Consider the following 20,144-nt stretch of genomic DNA (forward strand, 5'->3'; position numbering starts at 1 on the left):
TTTGCGTATAATGCATATCGTACTGTATTCGTATTTTTCGAAAGTTTTTTATTACTACCAGTATTCTTATGTGGCATGATAATACTTGTAAAAGTCACAATACAAACGGCTCTTTTAGCGAAACATCTTAGGTTAGATCATTCTTTTTAAACGAAATATGACTTCACCAATACAACTTTTGACGTGGAATATTTGCGCATCCGGGTTACTAGTACAGTAGAAGATAGGTACCCCTATATAGGAAGTGTTAATTGGCATTTCCGGTTAATTAGTTAATCCTTCCGGTTAATTAGTTAATCCTTCCGGTGACTTCCGGTAAACAATAGGGGGGTGTTAATGAGTTAATTGGGGTGTCCTTCCGGCGGAAGTTACGTAATGAGGGTACATCCCCTGGAGGAAGTTCTTTTGTTTACATCATTCATTCATTCATGGAGAGGTGGAGGATGGACGTGTGTAGGGTACGAGGGACAAGGACCAAATGACCAAACAATGGGCCACCCGGCATGTATATTGAATGTGTGTGTTACCGACCAATGAGAATGCGAGGATTTTTTTAGAAAGGAAGTGACCCAAAGTTGGTACTTGTTTGTGATTGGACGAGAGAAAATGGTGAACCTATGGGCAAGTATCATATGACATCTCACTGTCGTTGAGTCAACATCGCTTTGTTTTTGTTGTAATACTGGCCAGATTCTATAATGTACCATGATTTCTACATGTGATTTAATGCACAAGCTTCGGGCATGTACATGCCTGGAAGAAGTATCGAGTTTTCGTGAGGAATATTATGAAGACCTTGAACCAGAACAACATGCTTTGGTATTTGCAAGGTCATCCTACTTTTTGAGTTTGCAGGACTTGGAAGATGGTAAGTGTTAATCATATTTATTTATTTATTTTCATATTCATAATTGAATAATTTTGTAGTGTTACCACATCGGGTTTGCATCTGGAATTCAAGAAGGAGATTAAGCATCGAAAATCCATAATAGGCAACGATGTGACATAATGAGTGTTTTTTTTTGTTCAATGCAAATTAAATAATGATTGATATCTCCATTTGAAACATAAACTCACGTGTAAGCAACACAAAAAAAAAAGATTTATAAAGTATTATAAAGTATACGTTCAAATTATAAATTTAATTAAATTATTCAATTATACTTGTAGGGATTACCGATGATGATTTAGTGGATGTGTTCGTCGAGAACCAACAGCCCCCTCTCCCCCTAGCAACGCAGCACCAGCAAGGTCTTCCACATGACGCAGCTACTCCATGGCAACCAAATTTTGATGACGGTTAGTGTATACTTCATTTATATATACATCAATGCAAAGGATCATTGGATGAATGTTCATTTTTTTTTTTTCATGTATGAAGACAACACAATACATTGTAGCGGTTGAATGAAACTTTTTATCCGTTCTTATATATCTTTTTTTTTTTTTTTTTTTTTTTTTTTTTATCTCATAGGCATTTCCGATGACCATTTAATGGAGATGGACATCAATACAAATAAGCCATGTGACGCAACATCAGTACCTGGCCCCTCTAACCGCCAACCAGCAGCAACAGCAGTGGCTGGACCCTCCCGCCATCCAGCATCAGCAGTGGCCGGACCCTCCCGACAACCACCAGCAGTGGCTGGACCTTCCCGTCAACCAAGAGCAGTGGCCGGACCCTCCCGACAACCACCATCAGTAGCCGGACCCTCCCACAGTCAACCAAGAGCAGCAGCAGTAGCCGGACCCTCGTCTTTTCATGTTGGGGGATCTAAGAAACGTGTTGTAGATGCACCGCCTGCAAGAGAACCCAATCTCCCTACTCATCACGTGACCAAAGTGAGTCAAAAACATGTACGCAAATACAATGCTAATGTAACTGATTACACCGTTTCTTTCCAACCCATAGAAAATAACGGTCCCATGATAGAAATGATGCCACGCGTAAATGAGATGTTTGAAAATATCATTGAAGAGATGGTTGAGGGGGTAAATGATAGAGATTTTGTTAGGATTGTTTTCAATTCCCCACAATTAGATAGACCCGTTAGTATGCCATTTGTAAGGAGGGATCAAATGAATCACGAAGCATTTGCAACCAAACTTGAGAATACTATTCAATCGAATGATAAGGTAAGCTTGGACGAAACAGTCTCTTTCAACATATTACACATGGCTATGCCAAATGGTGGTGGTTCCAATGTGAAGTGCTTAACCATCGAAGAGACATTGTCCAGAAAAAGATGCATCATCAGGATGAAGAATAAAGATAACATGTGTTGTCCAAGGGCTATCGTAACTGGCATTGCCCGGATTTAAAAACACCCTAATTTTGAGTCGATCAAACGTGGTTACAAACAGCAAAGGGAATATGCCATTGAGCTGTATAAACAGGCCAAACTTCCAGAAAATACCAAATGTGGCATCGAAGAGATTAAACTCTTCGAAAAGACGGAATTCATGGCCGGTTTCAGGGTGGTGGTTGTTTCAAAAGAGCACTTAAACTTCATTACGTATGCTGGCCCCGAAGACAGGCAGCATACCATTTATCTGTATGTTCATGACAATCACTTTGATCTCATTACATCAATGGCCGCCTTCTACAACAAGTCATATTTTTGCCACGAGTGTTTGGTAGGATACGACAAGAAACTCAGACAAGACTGCATTTTCCGCTGCAAACTTTGCAAGGGAGATGACTGCCCCGACTCCAATGACCCCGATTCCTACAAATGCATTAGCACCTGACTTGATGTACAAAGAGCATTAGCGCCTTTACACCTTCTTATTTTGTTTTCTTTAAACAAAAAAACTTTTTTATCATTACGTTTTTTCTTTTTTCTTTTAAAAGTTTCATAATATTATTATTATTTTTTTTTTTTTTTTTTTTTTTGGTAGATCATTTTGCACGAACCGATCATTTTTTTTGTCCACTTTGAAGACTTGATTCTTTAAAGATGTCATTTCTTTTTCTTTAAAAAAGGTGTATAACATTTTCTTTATTAGATAATTTTGCACGAACCGATCTTTTTTGTTTCCACTTTGAAGACTTGATGCAAACAAAAAAGTGTTTACGCCTGTACGCTTTTTTTCTTAATTTATATTAACATTTTTTTTTTGTGTGTGTGTGTGTGTTAACTCTCTGTCAAGATGATATTTCTTTATCTTTAAAAAAGTTTTATAACTTTTTCTTTACTGATAAGTTTGCACGAACCGATCTTTTTTTCCACTTTAAAGACTTGATGCAAAAAAGTCTTAACGCCTGTACGCTTTTTTAATTTGTTTTAACATTTGTTTTTTGTTTTTTGTTTAAATTTCTGTCAAGATGTTATTTCTTTATCTTTAAAAAAGTTTTAAAACTTTTTCTTTAAAAGATAATTTTGCACGAACCGATCTTTTTTTTTTTCCACTTTGAAGACTTCATGCAAAAAGATGTTAACGCCTGTACGCTTTTTTAATTTGTTTTAACATTTCATTTTTTTTTGTGGTTGGTCATTTTGCACGAACGGATCATTTTTTTTTCCACTTTGATTCTCTCAAGACGTTATTTCTTTTTCTTTTAAATAAGTTTTATACTTTTTTTTTTTTTTAAAGATCATTGTTGCACGAACCAATCTTTTTTTTTCCTTCCACTTTGAAGATTAGATAGAAAAAAAAAGTGTTAACGCCTGTACGCTTTTTTACAAATTTGTTTTAAATTGTTTTGATTTAACTTTCTGTCAAGACGTTATTTCTTTTTCTTTATAAGATTATTTTGCAAAACTCGATCATTCCCCCCCCCCACCCCTTTGAAGACTTGATGTACAAAAAAAAGCATCAACGTCTGTACACTTTCTTTATTCTTATTTTTATTTTTTTAAACTTTCTGTCATTACGTTATTCTTTTCTTTAACATTTTGTATAATTTGTTGGATCATTTTGTACGAATCGATATGTTTAACCCTATTTAAAGACTTGATGCAAAAAAGTATTAATACCTGTACATTTTCTTACTTTATTTAATTTTTTTTTACTTTACGTCAAGGGCGTTATTCCTTGTTTCTATACAGACTCGACATGAATTTTTCTCTCGTAATAATGTACAAGTTCCGACAAGATTGAGAACAACTTTTATATGGTTGCATGTTTAAGAAACGATTTGTATATATATATTTTTTTTTGTCAATTTTTTTTTTAATGCACTGGACGGCCCTTTCAATATCGAATAATGATCTTCCAAGGGGGCCCTGTCTTTATAGTTCAAATGCATTTATAATGAAAAAAACATATTATATAAATTATAATACAATAGAAACAAGAATAAAGTACAAAAACATTCAAAACTAAGATTTAGAACAATGACACAGCATAACTCCCCAAAAAAGGTTTACAAAATATGACAATACTGTCATACAATATCAATATAAATATGAATCAAAAGACAGAAATCGTTTCTCAGAGGGCATTCACAATACTTATCTGTTCATATTACATCTTCAATGATAATAAAGATAATTTACTTGTACGTAAATCAGGCGATAGGGTACTCCACATGAGTGAACCTTAGTAGTGAAGGGATCTTGTAAAACAATCAGTTGTAGGTCTTGTGATTAAGAGTAGGGAATGTTCCGCATGTCTCGTATAAATGAACACTGGTACAAAATTCTCGGAATAATAATTGTTTTCAGCTCCAAAGGTATACATTTTGTTGTGTGTGGATTATATGCATATTATAGACAAAATGTGGTACTCCATTCTCCGACAAACCGATTGCCAAGAATTTTCAGATAACATAAAAAAAACATGAGGTGTAGAAATCTGCGTTAAATACAAGTCTTGCATAGTTGGGGTTTGAAATGTTTGAACTCTTGTTATGTTACATATTGCACCCGGCACCTCGCCACAGTATTTTCACAGTAGTTAATGTACGATTTACAAAAGAAAAGAGAAGAATATTATTATAGGTCATTAATAAAACACGTTTGGGACAAGAGATATCGATTGTGTCTGATAAAACCAATAGTTATTGGCAATGCAGTACATGATCTATAAATGCGACATTTCCAAAGTAGGGAAGACTTAATGATCAATACAAGTCCTGATTTATATTCGTGTTTCACTTGTTCGAGAAATGATGATATTACTGCTTCAAAGGCTGTAAAATCAGATCAATGCAGATTGTTACTAATATTCGATATTCTAGCAAGTAGTAACTGTTTGCTTCGGCAGTTTAGATGACAAGGGGGGTGGGGGTATCAATGATGATGATTATTACAAGTGGAATCTCGAAGGATAATAACATTTGAAGTAGATTGTAAAGGTTTTTTTTTCTCCTTTAAATTGGAGTTCTGCTTTAGAATAGAAGTCAGTTGAAGAACTAGGTGTTCGATAAACAATAGCAATTAAACGAAATTGTGGATATTTAAATCTTCCTTCAAACCTTAACATTTCAAGGTTCTCATGTTTTAAATCATGTTTGCAGTTGTAAATCAAATTCTAATTTCTAGTTAATATAACAAGCAACAACACTACCTGATATATTGTTATCTTTTCTTACAAGATTGTAACTACTTAAATCAAGCTCAGAATCAAGGCTTCTTGCAAGTCAAGTTTATCAAAAGGATTGTTAAACAAATGGTTTATGTGGTTAAATTCCCATCTAGTGCTATGTATATGTAAGTGAGCTATTGTAAAAAAAAAACCTTTCTATCAAAATCCAGATTTCCCGGCGAAACATTTTATTTTAGTTTGTTTAGTTTATCATTATCATAAAACAACAAGAATATCTACAGCATCATGTGAGTTAAAAGGCATATATTCCTTCACCATTAACCATACACTACTATCATCACGATCCGCGACATGAAGGTAGCCATGATTCATTGATAGTGTTGCGTTGATGAAACACACGTAGACTGCGGTTCGATGAGTCTACGATTCGCGAAAAGTGTCCACTCGCCGAAACTTGTTTACTTTCGTGACCCATCTCAAGGAACTACATGTTGTTGTTTTTTACATGATATTGTTTAAAAAATATATATATCTGATAACGTTCCCTGAAAGTCGTACAAGCACAAAACTCGCGCATTATTTGAAAAACGGAGAAAAACATAAATACATTTGTATCACTTGACTCGAGATACTTATCCAATCACAACGTTTTTGACATTATCACAATACGGTATTCCACAAGCAACAGTCAATTAGATCATTTGTTTCATCAACGCAACACTATCAATGAATCATGGCTACCTTCATGTCGCGGATCGTGATGATAGTAGTGTATGGTTAATGGTGAAGGAATATATGCCTTTTAACTCACATGATGCTGTAGATATTCTTGTTGTTTTATGATAATGATAAACTAAACAAACTAAAATAAAATGTTTCGCCGGGAAATCTGGATTTTGATAGAAAGGTTTTTTTTTTACAATAGCTCACTTACATATACATAGCACTAGATGGGAATTTAACCACATAAACCATTTGTTTAACAATCCTTTTGATAAACTTGACTTGCAAGAAGCCTTGATTCTGAGCTTGATTTAAGTAGTTACAATCTTGTAAGAAAAGATAACAATATATCAGGTAGTGTTGTTGCTTGTTATATTAACTAGAAATTAGAATTTGATTTACAACTGCAAACATGATTTAAAACATGAGAACCTTGAAATGTTAAGGTTTGAAGGAAGATTTAAATATCCACAATTTCGTTTAATTGCTATTGTTTATCGAACACCTAGTTCTTCAACTGACTTCTATTCTAAAGCAGAACTCCAATTTAAAGGAGAAAAAAAAACCTTTACAATCTACTTCAAATGTTATTATCCTTCGAGATTCCACTTGTAATAATCATCATCATTGATACCCCCACCCCCCTTGTCATCTAAACTGCCGAAGCAAACAGTTACTACTTGCTAGAATATCGAATATTAGTAACAATCTGCATTGATCTGATTTTACAGCCTTTGAAGCAGTAATATCATCATTTCTCGAACAAGTGAAACACGAATATAAATCAGGACTTGTATTGATCATTAAGTCTTCCCTACTTTGGAAATGTCGCATTTATAGATCATGTACTGCATTGCCAATAACTATTGGTTTTATCAGACACAATCGATATCTCTTGTCCCAAACGTGTTTTATTAATGACCTATAATAATATTCTTCTCTTTTCTTTTGTAAATCGTACATTAACTACTGTGAAAATACTGTGGCGAGGTGCCGGGTGCAATATGTAACATAACAAGAGTTCAAACATTTCAAACCCCAACTATGCAAGACTTGTATTTAACGCAGATTTCTACACCTCATGTTTTTTTTATGTTATCTGAAAATTCTTGGCAATCGGTTTGTCGGAGAATGGAGTACCACATTTTGTCTATAATATGCATATAATCCACACACAACAAAATGTATACCTTTGGAGCTGAAAACAATTATTATTCCGAGAATTTTGTACCAGTGTTCATTTATACGAGACATGCGGAACATTCCCTACTCTTAATCACAAGACCTACAACTGATTGTTTTACAAGATCCCTTCACTACTAAGGTTCACTCATGTGGAGTACCCTATCGCCTGATTTACGTACAAGTAAATTATCTTTATTATCATTGAAGATGTAATATGAACAGATAAGTATTGTGAATGCCCTCTGAGAAACGATTTCTGTCTTTTGATTCATATTTATATTGATATTGTATGACAGTATTGTCATATTTTGTAAACCTTTTTTGGGGAGTTATGCTGTGTCATTGTTCTAAATCTTAGTTTTGAATGTTTTTGTACTTTATTCTTGTTTCTATTGTATTATAATTTATATAATATGTTTTTTTCATTATAAATGCATTTGAACTATAAAGACAGGGCCCCCTTGGAAGATCATTATTCGATATTGAAAGGGCCGTCCAGTGCATTAAAAAAAAAATTGACAAAAAAAAATATATATATACAAATCGTTTCTTAAACATGCAACCATATAAAAGTTGTTCTCAATCTTGTCGGAACTTGTACATTATTACGAGAGAAAAATTCATGTCGAGTCTGTATAGAAACAAGGAATAACGCCCTTGACGTAAAGTAAAAAAAAATTAAATAAAGTAAGAAAATGTACAGGTATTAATACTTTTTTGCATCAAGTCTTTAAATAGGGTTAAACATATCGATTCGTACAAAATGATCCAACAAATTATACAAAATGTTAAAGAAAAGAATAACGTAATGACAGAAAGTTTAAAAAAATAAAAATAAGAATAAAGAAAGTGTACAGACGTTGATGCTTTTTTTTGTACATCAAGTCTTCAAAGGGGTGGGGGGGGGGGAATGATCGAGTTTTGCAAAATAATCTTATAAAGAAAAAGAAATAACGTCTTGACAGAAAGTTAAATCAAAACAATTTAAAACAAATTTGTAAAAAAGCGTACAGGCGTTAACACTTTTTTTTTCTATCTAATCTTCAAAGTGGAAGGAAAAAAAAAGATTGGTTCGTGCAACAATGATCTTTAAAAAAAAAAAAAGTATAAAACTTATTTAAAAGAAAAAGAAATAACGTCTTGAGAGAATCAAAGTGGAAAAAAAAATGATCCGTTCGTGCAAAATGACCAACCACAAAAAAAATGAAATGTTAAAACAAATTAAAAAAGCGTACAGGCGTTAACATCTTTTTGCATGAAGTCTTCAAAGTGGAAAAAAAAAAAGATCGGTTCGTGCAAAATTATCTTTTAAAGAAAAAGTTTTAAAACTTTTTTAAAGATAAAGAAATAACATCTTGACAGAAATTTAAACAAAAAACAAAAAACAAATGTTAAAACAAATTAAAAAAGCGTACAGGCGTTAAGACTTTTTTGCATCAAGTCTTTAAAGTGGAAAAAAAGATCGGTTCGTGCAAACTTATCAGTAAAGAAAAAGTTATAAAACTTTTTTTAAAGATAAAGAAATATCATCTTGACAGAGAGTTAACACACACACACACACAAAAAAAAAATGTTAATATAAATTAAGAAAAAAAGCGTACAGGCGTAAACACTTTTTTGTTTGCATCAAGTCTTCAAAGTGGAAACAAAAAAGATCGGTTCGTGCAAAATTATCTAATAAAGAAAATGTTATACACCTTTTTTAAAGAAAAAGAAATGACATCTTTAAAGAATCAAGTCTTCAAAGTGGACAAAAAAAATGATCGGTTCGTGCAAAATGATCTACCAAAAAAAAAAAAAAAAAAAATAATAATAATAATATTATGAAACTTTTAAAAGAAAAAAGAAAAAACGTAATGATAAAAAAGTTTTTTTGTTTAAAGAAAACAAAATAAGAAGGTGTAAAGGCGCTAATGCTCTTTGTACATCAAGTCAGGTGCTAATGCATTTGTAGGAATCGGGGTCATTGGAGTCGGGGCAGTCATCTCCCTTGCAAAGTTTGCAGCGGAAAATGCAGTCTTGTCTGAGGCTGCGTTCATGCTTAAATTTTGAAGGCAGAATGAGCGATCTGAAACGCTCATCGTAAACGCTCATCGTGATCGCAGTTCCACGATGTAGTGTTCATGCTTACTTCTCTGGCTCCCAAGGCAATTCTACGTGTGTGGCCTTAATTGGTCTTCCAGCTGGATTCGCAAACCTTCACTGTGCATGCTACGTAGACCTACTAGAGGTCAGTGCGTTGACCCCATTTAAACGCGTTTACAAATTGTAAACGCATCTTTTTGTGAGTTTACGATCGGCGATCGTGATCGCCGTTTTTCGGTGATTCTACAAAAGTGAGCTAAGACGCAACCGTGTTTTAAACTAAACGCGTAACAGATGCCTGATTCTGGCCGTCAAAATCAAGCATGAACGCGCCCTGAGTTTCTTGTCGTATCCTACCAAACACTCGTGGCAAAAATATGACTTGTTGTAGAAGGCGGCCATTGATGTAATGAGATCAAAGTGATTGTCATGAACATACAGATAAATGGTATGCTGCCTGTCTTCGGGGCCAGCATACGTAATGAAGTTTAAGTGCTCTTTTGAAACAACCACCACCCTGAAACCGGCCATGAATTCCGTCTTTTCGAAGAGTTTAATCTCTTCGATGCCACATTTGGTATTTTCTGGAAGTTTGGCCTGTTTATACAGCTCAATGGCATATTCCCTTTGCTGTTTGTAACCACGTTTGATCGACTCAAAATTAGGGTGTTTTTAAATCCGGGCAATGCCAGTTACGATAGCCCTTGGACAACACATGTTATCTTTATTCTTCATCCTGATGATGCATCTTTTTCTGGACAATGTCTCTTCGATGGTTAAGCACTTCACATTGGAACCACCACCATTTGGCATAGCCATGTGTAATATGTTGAAAGAGACTGTTTCGTCCAAGCTTACCTTATCATTCGATTGAATAGTATTCTCAAGTTTGGTTGCAAATGCTTCGTGATTCATTTGATCCCTCCTTACAAATGGCATACTAACGGGTCTATCTAATTGTGGGGAATTGAAAACAATCCTAACAAAATCTCTATCATTTACCCCCTCAACCATCTCTTCAATGATATTTTCAAACATCTCATTTACGCGTGGCATCATTTCTATCATGGGACCGTTATTTTCTATGGGTTGGAAAGAAACGGTGTAATCAGTTACATTAGCATTGTATTTGCGTACATGTTTTTGACTCACTTTGGTCACGTGATGAGTAGGGAGATTGGGTTCTCTTGCAGGCGGTGCATCTACAACACGTTTCTTAGATCCCCCAACATGAAAAGACGAGGGTCCGGCTACTGCTGCTGCTCTTGGTTGACTGTGGGAGGGTCCGGCTACTGATGGTGGTTGTCGGGAGGGTCCGGCCACTGCTCTTGGTTGACGGGAAGGTCCAGCCACTGCTGGTGGTTGTCGGGAGGGTCCGGCCACTGCTGATGCTGGATGGCGGGAGGGTCCAGCCACTGCTGTTGCTGCTGGTTGGCGGTTAGAGGGGCCAGGTACTGATGTTGCGTCACATGGCTTATTTGTATTGATGTCCATCTCCATTAAATGGTCATCGGAAATGCCTATGAGATAAAAAAAAAAAAAAAAAAAAAAAAAAAAAAAAAAGATATATAAGAACGGATAAAAAGTTTCATTCAACCGCTACAATGTATTGTGTTGTCTTCATACATGAAAAAAAAAAAATGAACATTCATCCAATGATCCTTTGCATTGATGTATATATAAATGAAGTATACACTAACCGTCATCAAAATTTGGTTGCCATGGAGTAGCTGCGTCATGTGGAAGACCTTGCTGGTGCTGCGTTGCTAGGGGGAGAGGGGGCTGTTGGTTCTCGACGAACACATCCACTAAATCATCATCGGTAATCCCTACAAGTATAATTGAATAATTTAATTAAATTTATAATTTGAACGTATACTTTATAATACTTTATAAATCTTTTTTTTTTGTGTTGCTTACACGTGAGTTTATGTTTCAAATGGAGATATCAATCATTATTTAATTTGCATTGAACAAAAAAAAACACTCATTATGTCACATCGTTGCCTATTATGGATTTTCGATGCTTAATCTCCTTCTTGAATTCCAGATGCAAACCCGATGTGGTAACACTACAAAATTATTCAATTATGAATATGAAAATAAATAAATAAATATGATTAACACTTACCATCTTCCAAGTCCTGCAAACTCAAAAAGTAGGATGACCTTGCAAATACCAAAGCATGTTGTTCTGGTTCAAGGTCTTCATAATATTCCTCACGAAAACTCGATACTTCTTCCAGGCATGTACATGCCCGAAGCTTGTGCATTAAATCACATGTAGAAATCATGGTACATTATAGAATCTGGCCAGTATTACAACAAAAACAAAGCGATGTTGACTCAACGACAGTGAGATGTCATATGATACTTGCCCATAGGTTCACCATTTTCTCTCGTCCAATCACAAACAAGTACCAACTTTGGGTCACTTCCTTTCTAAAAAAATCCTCGCATTCTCATTGGTCGGTAACACACACATTCAATATACATGCCGGGTGGCCCATTGTTTGGTCATTTGGTCCTTGTCCCTCGTACCCTACACACGTCCATCCTCCACCTCTCCATGAATGAATGAATGATGTAAACAAAAGAACTTCCTCCAGGGGATGTACCCTCATTACGTAACTTCCGCCGGAAGGACACCCCAATTAACTCATTAACACCCCCCTATTGTTTACCGGAAGTCACCGGAAGGATTAACTAATTAACCGGAAGGATTAACTAATTAACCGGAAATGCCAATTAACACTTCCTATATAGGGGTACCTATCTTCTTACAGTCGACCAATAGTTCGTTACAAAATCCACACGTTCAAATCATGGATTTGTAAACAATGAATAACGAACAAAACTGTTTTTGAGGAAAATCCCTTTCGATAGAACATAATGCGTTTTGCTCATTATACTTGCTTACAAAATCTATTCAACAAAATGAAGTCGGCTTTATACGTCATGAGCGAATTGTCATCTTTGCTGCATGTTGTTATCTTTTAAAACGCTAATATTGATCCACAAAAGTTGTTAGTTTACGCAAGAGCAAAATTGTGCATTGGAGGGAAATCCCTCTCGTTAAAACTTTAGTTTTCACACAGTATACGGTTATCAATGAGTTGGGTCATATTACAAATAGTTTTATTTGTCAGTTACAAAACAAATTTGGTGTGAACTTTACATGAACTCATCAACTCATCAACTAGTTGTGACGTTTAGGTTTCACAATTAGGAATTTAGTGTGGCGTGACACGCAAGTGTTGTTTCTCACGAAAAGAACAACAGTCAATTTGCACGGGGGAACCCCTTTCGATTGAACTTTTCCGTTTCGCAAGATAATTGTAAGAGAATTTTTTTTGTATACCGCGTCATTCAAGCGTCGATGAACAAATTTAAAACGGATAAAGGATTGAATGAAACAAACTTTGGATATTTCAGATTTAAAAAGACATTGGCAAAAACATTAATTTCAAAATATTGACGTCAATCAAGCATTTTTCGATGTGAAAGAATAGAGAAAGTAGATATACTTTATTAAAAAGTTTTACCTTAAGATTATTTTTTTTTCTTTTTGAGGCCGCCATCCTAGTCAAGCTTCGCTTATGATTGCGGTCTCCTGCACTTTTTTCAACTGATAGTTTGGATAATATTTTAAATTCATAATAATATGTTAAGTTTCGTTATTAAATGTACATATGTAAAAAAAAAAAAAAAATTAATGAAGTTATCATTGTATGTATATTTTGTATTATACCTTACGTTTATATGTTCTTTGTTATTTTGTTGTTATATAAATTGGAAAAATGCAGAAATAAAATCAAATAAAAAAAATAAAAAAACAATGAATTAAAACATTTCTGTGAATCGATCATGAATTGTGAAAAGAGTTTGTTGGAACCGTTGAAAAAAAACTTAATGATTTTTAAAGCGTGCACGATCAAAGAGAAGAACAGAGGAGAGAAATAGAGCTTATACGTATTACTAAATCATTCAAACCCTTACTAAGTTTTCTTCTTTTTTTTTCTTTTTTTTTTGAAAAAAAAAATTGATTTTGTTCCGATTTATGTTTCTTGATGGACTGACATATCAAAGCTCCATCTAAACGTATTCGACAAAGGTTCTAATTCAACCATTTCATTCTTGAGTTACAAAAAACACAAAAAGCTTGGAATTCACAATGGGTATGTGAATGCAATGCTGTGTCCAGGATTGAAGTTAGGAATTAGGTGAATATGGGTAATTACCGCTGGGCAATTGTCGCATCGGGCGGAATGTGCTGCACAACCTTGTTTACGACTAACAGAACAATGGAGTAATCAAATTGTCATTAAAGACAAAATTTACTTCTGGCCATGCGATTGTATCGTGAAAGAAAGTATTTAAAATGGATTGTAGAACATAAGTATTAGTGTATACTGAGCGATTTTTTAATCATCAAAATTGTAAAAAAAAAAAATGGCCTTTAGTCTTGCTGAAAATCACATGCAATGTACACCGAAGTGTGTATGTAGGACTACACAAACATAATGGCATGAAAGTGTGGTCCACAGCCTTTTGCTGTTACTTGTCATATTTTGAATATGAGGGCATTTGAAGAGCCATTATTTTTAGGGGATATTTTTTTATCTATGATACCCTTCCACTATAACATTTTTTTAAAGAGTGGAAAAGCTCACAAATTATGTTTCACCTCTCCTAAAACTCAACCTTCTCTTTAAAGATAAAGTTGAGTTCTGGTCTTGCGATTGCATTGTGAAAGAAACGTTGTGGAATCGATCAGAAAAGGTTGATCATCTAGCATATAAGTAATGGTGTGTACTGCAAGGTTCTAGAATCATCAAAATGATAAGAAAGTTGGCCCAGTCTCGGTTAAAGTGACAAGCACTGTACACAGAAAGATGTACACGAAAATGTGGCATAACAATCCGTCCCGATTTTTATAATGTTACATGCCATATTTAGAATATTAGGCATTTGAAGAGCCATGTTTTTCGGTGAACATTTTTTATTTGATGTTCTTCCACAAGTCTTACATAATACAATGATAACGCTCACAAATTATTTTTCACCTCTTCCTGAAACTCAATCGTCTCTTTAAACTCATTGACCCGCCAGTGTAGAGAATCGGGTCAGAACTTGATAGGCGTGATTAGGGTACCTCGATATGACAGCAACGTCAGAGGTCACGCAATCACAACAGTTTGATTAGGCTTTGATAATCACGCATTGAATGACGAAACGGGTAGATTAGGCTCTTATGTCATAATATAGTGTCAAACTCATGGACCATTACAGAGTCATGGAGGGATCGTAAGTTCGTTCTGCGGGGGTGGATAAGGGATATCCAAATTGTGAAAGAAACAACCAACCAACAACAACAACAACAACAACAAAAACGGGAAGAATAATGTTTCATGGGAGTGGATAGGGGATATCCAAATAATTGAGAAAGAAACAACTAACAACAAAAGAAGAGGAAGAAGAGGAAGAAAAAGAAAACAAGAAAGAGAAAAACGGGAAGCCTAAAGATCCGTCGGAGTGGATAGGGGATATCCAAATAATTGAGAAAGAAACAACCAACAACAAGAGAAGAGGAAGAAGAAGAAGGAAAAACAGGGGGGAAACGGGAAGTATAATGTCTTTCACAAGGGCAGTCTCTAACAAGCGTAAGAAAAGACCACCACCAAACAAAGAAGATGGGGCATATGGAATACACAATTCTTTTTTCAGGAACGTCAGATCATGCCACCCCACCCTCCTTCCCTCGCCCATGCCTCACCGGACCCGCCACTGAGAATGAAACAGTTCAAAATGTTTTTTTTTAATCTAAATTTGAATTAAAAGAATGAAACGTCTCCGATTTGTTACACGACCGAAAACTATTTCCGAAAAAATCAACCAAAAGCAATTTCAGTAGCCTTGGTAATCACCTATTGAAATATGTGAACATTGCAATAGCATGTTTCTACAAATTTTCTATAGGCAGTGCAATAGGATATTGAGCCTCGAGTTGGTTTCTTGAAAGTTTTTGCTGTCGTGTCTAAATTCATTCTCCTTCTGAAATTATGTTGTGCTATGACGCCGATCTCCCTGCATAATGTAGGTAAGGTCAGTAACTGCAATATGACCTAAACTGCAAAGATTTCTCCTCACTTTCTCCTCCTATTAATGCTAATTTATGACAAATTTGGGGAAACTGCTATGGTCTCTCTATGATAATGAAGAACCCAATATCCACCGATCGTTTTTACTGATGAATGTTAATGTTACGACAGTGGCGTAGTATGGATCCAGACATTGAGGGGGCTTCACCATCATGGGGAGGGGGCGTTTTTTTAGTTTTTTTTTTTTTTTTTTGGGGGGGGGGGGGCTTTGTCGGTGGATGAAATGTAAATCTACAAAAAAGTAAAAGAGGCATCAATCAGGAGGAGGTCGTAGCATTGTTTTCATATTTCCTCCCCCTCTCCCTTTTCATTTTTTATTTTATTTTAATTTAATGGGTCATTTTATTGAGGGGCGCGCGCCCCTGTAGCCCCTGTACTACGCTATTGACACGGCGCTACGGTGAAAAATCGATCGATCTTTGTGTGCATCTATCAAAACATTGTCTGTTTTGCGGAGAAGGTTCGATTTTCTCTGAATTTCTTCATCGTAAATATTATTTGCTTACCATTTATTATACCAATCCGAAGTCAAATGGATGGAAAACGAAACATTTATCGTCATAGCATGTCGCCTGATTTAATGTTATTTTTTTCTCTCATAATCAAATCAAATGCACGCGGTCTTTCCCCCAGACCAGGGCCCCGTCTTATAAAGAGTTGATATTAAAGATAAACTCCAGTACTGGTAAAAAAAAATTAAAAAATTCTCACAGAATCAAACGAAACTTACACTGAATGTTCAAGATTACAAATAAATGACATGTGCCAAACAATTTTGAAAGAAAATGTATACTGGCTGAGTAATGAGCATAGAAAGACAAGGAAATCAAGGTAGTACTAGCCCCGACACCATGTGTGTTGTCCCATATATAGCTTTCTATGTGAGTGCTTGTTACTTTACCAAGACTCGGTCAAATTTATTATGATTTTGATGACTCCAGAACCTTGCAGTGCACACCAATACTTACATGCTACATGATCAACTGTTTCTGATCCTTTCCACACCTTTTCTTTCACAATGCAATCGCATTACCAGTACTAAAGTTTATCTTTAATCGCAACTATGTTCAGATAGGGGACTGCAGACTTGCGATTGACTGGAGGACTTGTGCTTGATTTGGATCAATCGCAACTCTAACAAGATGGTGCCCTGATCAATATTTAATAGATGCGTTCATGACTGATCACGTCTGCTTTAAATTACTTTAACAAATCAACAACACTTTTATGTAATTATCTCAAAGTTCTAACCTCCAACATCTGAGCGGGTTGGGACATGGGGGCACATTTAAGTACACCCCCCCCCCCCCTCCATCGATTGAAAAAGAAAAGAATAGAGAATGGGAGAAAAGCAAACGTGAAGATAACGCAATAGGACCCATTCCAACCCCCCCCCCCCCAACAAAAAAACAAAAAAACAAAAAAATCAAAATCAAAATTTTAAAACAAAAAAATCCTAAAAAAAAAATCGATGGCTTTATTAACTATTGACTCATTAATTTCATCTCAAAGGAGGGAAGCCCCCCCCCCCCCCCCCTCCCCCCTCTCGGTGATGCCACGCCCTTTTAATGGATGGGCCATGCACACTACTCCATAACGTGCGTGCAATAAGTCGATAAAAGAAAATTACGAAAGTTCACTGAATATCTATCGTGCAAAACTTTTAAAATTATATTAGCAATAGCACAAGCAGAACTGATATAACAGGAATTCTGCAGGAAACATGATAGCTTTTGTTCTTGCATGTAGGTCACCCTTTTCCATTGTCGCACAGTCGATGGTTTTGTTGAATGACGCAGATTTTCGGTTTTAAGTTGATTAGCTTTTAAGTTGATAAGCTTTCCATAGGTAATTAGCCATCCATTTACAAGGAAATGAGGAAATGATGTAGCAAGTCTACCGAGCAGTACAAAAAAAACAGTTGTGTATTGATTATCTGGACAGATAATATACAGCAATTCGAACAAATTTTGCCTAAATTATCAAATCGATGATTCAAATATCATGATAACAATTGATGACAAGTATTCATTGTAGTTAGTGCTAGAGTCAAACGACCGCAGGCATAACAGTTTCACTGTTGTTACGTGTATTGCATATGTAAACACACCCCCCCCCCCCCATGTCCAATATAGTAACTATTATACAGCAACCAAAAATTTAGCTGCCCAATTTCAGTACCGTTCTAAAATCGGTATCTGTCAAAAAAGAATGAATGAATGCGTCATTGATGTAAGAAATCATTTCTTCAATTACAGATAATCGATCAGTCTAGGCTATGTAATATTGATGTTATTGTGATGAACACGGATTTTTAGATGCCCATTTTCAGTACCGTTCTAAATTCAGTACTTTGTTAGGGAAATTAGGTGTCTGTGTGAAATGAATACTACATTTATATGAAAATATTCATTTCCCTAACTATACCCTCACCCCCCCCCCCCCCCCCCCCCCCATTTAAAAATAATCGGTTAATGGGGGGGGGGGTGTGCTGAATTAAATCAGTAGCACTGATGTAGCAAAGGGAACCAAAGTTGATCTGTAATTCGGAATATCCGATCGGAATTCAATAACAGGTACTTGGTACCTGTGCGGACCGGTAGTTGTGATTATACTAATGGTCATGGGGTCTTTGATGATCACCTTAAAGGTAAAGACCAGTATTGGAAACGCCCCAATTTCAAAAAATGAAATGGAAGCTCTCATTACCAATCATGTGAAAGAATATGTTTTGACTAATACATGATGATAAAAAATTTGCCGGGAAACCGCCTACTAATTCATATATTTGGTAAATTTGTTTCTCTCATGGTCTGTGAGAGATATAGGGTAGTCCCATATACATCTTTCTGTGTGTAGTGCTTGTAACTTTACGAAGAATGGGCCAAATTTCTTATCATTTTGATGATTCCAGAACCTTGCAGATGCTAGATGCTAGATGATCAACCTTTTCTGATCGATTCCACAACGTTTCTTTCGCAATGCAATCGCATGACCATAACTGGTCTTTACCTTTAATTGTACATGACGAAATGAACAGATATAAGGGTCACTGTGTCATTATGTTGAAGTAAACGGCATGTGACAACATGTCAAAATGACATTTAAGTGTGAAGATTAGAATTAGAGTAAAGGCCCGGACCCTCCTACAGTCCCTCCTACTCCGCATAATGACGTACAACTTGTATTGAAATTAGGACCTAACTATTTTAGTAAGTCAATTGAGGAAAATGGCTATATTTCAAAAACCGAAACAAACTGGATCTAAATTTGTCGGAAAGATTTAGCCAGAATAAGTTTGGTTTAAGTTTTTTGCATCTTTTCTATACCCAGTATTGCTGTAATTGCAATCTCGAAGATGTGGGTGATGGGGTCGGGCAAATACCCCTCAAAGGTGAATTCCAGGAGAAACTGTTTCTTGCTCTCACTCCCCCGCCCCAACCCAAATTTGCTCTCTAGACTTTTCTGTCTGCATATTAGTTAAACGTATTTGACGTCTACTTGAATATTTCTTATAATTCTCCCATCCATTAAATAATACGGTTTTCTGAAGAATTTCAGATGCTACAATTTCTCAAGAATAATTATGTTAAACCAAACCCCTCGAAATTTCGGATTTCCATCGAAGATCACCGAATGAACGTCATTATGACGGCACAATGCTCCCAAAAATGAATCTATCTATCGTCATAATGACTGTATGTAGTGCTATCATTGCATTAGCAATTGATTTATGAGGGTAGTTACTATAAGACATCGATATAATTATAAACTGATCCTTTGTAATATTATATCTCGTTGAAACTTTAGAAGCGCCATTTTAGTAAAGTTGAACAGAAATAGCGTGTGTTTGATGACAATGACGTCTTATTGAAAAATTCTCATAATTCTCTTCATAAAATGATACGAATTTCGGAAGAATTTCAGATGCTGCAATTTCTTAAGAATAGTTTTAACCTAACCCCTCGAAATTTCGGATTTCCAACGAAGGTCTCCGAAGGAACGTCATTATGACGGCACAATGCTCCACATAATGAATATATCTATATAGCGTCATTATAATGACTGAAGTGCTATCATTGCAGTAGAAATTGTTTTATGAGGGTATCTATTATATGCGACATCAACATAAAGTGATCCTTTGTAATTTTATATCACTTTAACTTTAACTGTAGAAGCTCCATTTATTAAACTTAAACAGAAATAGCATGTCTTTGATGACAATGACGTCTTATTGACAAAATTCTCATAATTCTCCCATCCATTAAATAATACGGAAATCTGAACAATTTCAGATGCTGCTATTTCTCAAGAATAGTTTAAACTAAACCCTTCGAAATTTCGGATTTCCAACGAATGTCACCGAATGAACGTCATTTTGACGGCATAATGCTCCCAAAAATGAATCTATCTATCGTCATTATGACTGAAGTGCTATCATTGCAGTAGAAATTGATTTATGATGGTATCTACCATAATATATGCGACATCAACATA

At 35.4% G+C, this 20,144-nt stretch overlaps 2 protein-coding genes across 4 annotated transcripts; one reads left to right on the forward strand and one right to left on the reverse strand.

Annotated features, from left to right (window-relative positions):
* Positions 1 to 222: 222 nt before the first annotated feature.
* LOC115924012 lies at positions 223 to 2,414 on the forward strand. 2 transcript variants are annotated; one of them, XM_030985523.1, is made up of 3 exons: positions 223 to 868; positions 1,171 to 1,299; positions 1,475 to 2,414. In XM_030985523.1, exons 1-3 carry the CDS (start codon positions 706 to 708, stop codon positions 2,320 to 2,322), a joined length of 1,140 nt encoding a protein of 379 aa, XP_030841383.1. In that variant the 5' UTR covers positions 223 to 705; the 3' UTR covers positions 2,323 to 2,414. The 2 variants fall into 2 exon arrangements, with proteins under 2 accessions (XP_030841383.1, XP_030841384.1); XM_030985524.1 differs by lacking the exon at positions 1,171 to 1,299.
* A 7,652-nt stretch (positions 2,415 to 10,066) lies between these two features.
* LOC105442107 lies at positions 10,067 to 12,274 on the reverse strand. 2 transcript variants are annotated; one of them, XM_030985525.1, is made up of 3 exons: positions 11,618 to 12,274; positions 11,187 to 11,315; positions 10,067 to 11,006 (listed from the first exon to the last, which is right to left on the reverse strand). In XM_030985525.1, exons 1-3 carry the CDS (start codon positions 11,778 to 11,780, stop codon positions 10,159 to 10,161), a joined length of 1,140 nt encoding a protein of 379 aa, XP_030841385.1. In that variant the 5' UTR covers positions 11,781 to 12,274; the 3' UTR covers positions 10,067 to 10,158. The 2 variants fall into 2 exon arrangements, with proteins under 2 accessions (XP_030841385.1, XP_030841386.1); XM_030985526.1 differs by lacking the exon at positions 11,187 to 11,315.
* Between the last annotated feature and the right edge of the window lie 7,870 nt (positions 12,275 to 20,144).

This window comes from Strongylocentrotus purpuratus, unplaced genomic scaffold (genome assembly GCF_000002235.5).
Source record: "Strongylocentrotus purpuratus isolate Spur 01 unplaced genomic scaffold, Spur_5.0 spur5_scaffold_15, whole genome shotgun sequence".
NCBI lineage: Eukaryota > Metazoa > Echinodermata > Echinoidea > Camarodonta > Strongylocentrotidae > Strongylocentrotus > Strongylocentrotus purpuratus.

Coding starts and splice junctions, on each gene's coding strand:
- LOC115924012 (XM_030985523.1), top strand. CDS start 706: ATGATTTCTACATGTGATTTAATGCACAAGCTTCGGGCATGTACATGC. Junction 869..1,170: donor TTTGCAGGACTTGGAAGATG/GTAAGTGTTAAT, acceptor TTATACTTGTAG/GGATTACCGATGATGATTTA. Junction 1,300..1,474: donor GCAACCAAATTTTGATGACG/GTTAGTGTATAC, acceptor TTTATCTCATAG/GCATTTCCGATGACCATTTA.
- LOC105442107 (XM_030985525.1), bottom strand. CDS start 11,780: ATGATTTCTACATGTGATTTAATGCACAAGCTTCGGGCATGTACATGC. Junction 11,316..11,617: donor TTTGCAGGACTTGGAAGATG/GTAAGTGTTAAT, acceptor TTATACTTGTAG/GGATTACCGATGATGATTTA. Junction 11,007..11,186: donor GCAACCAAATTTTGATGACG/GTTAGTGTATAC, acceptor TTTATCTCATAG/GCATTTCCGATGACCATTTA.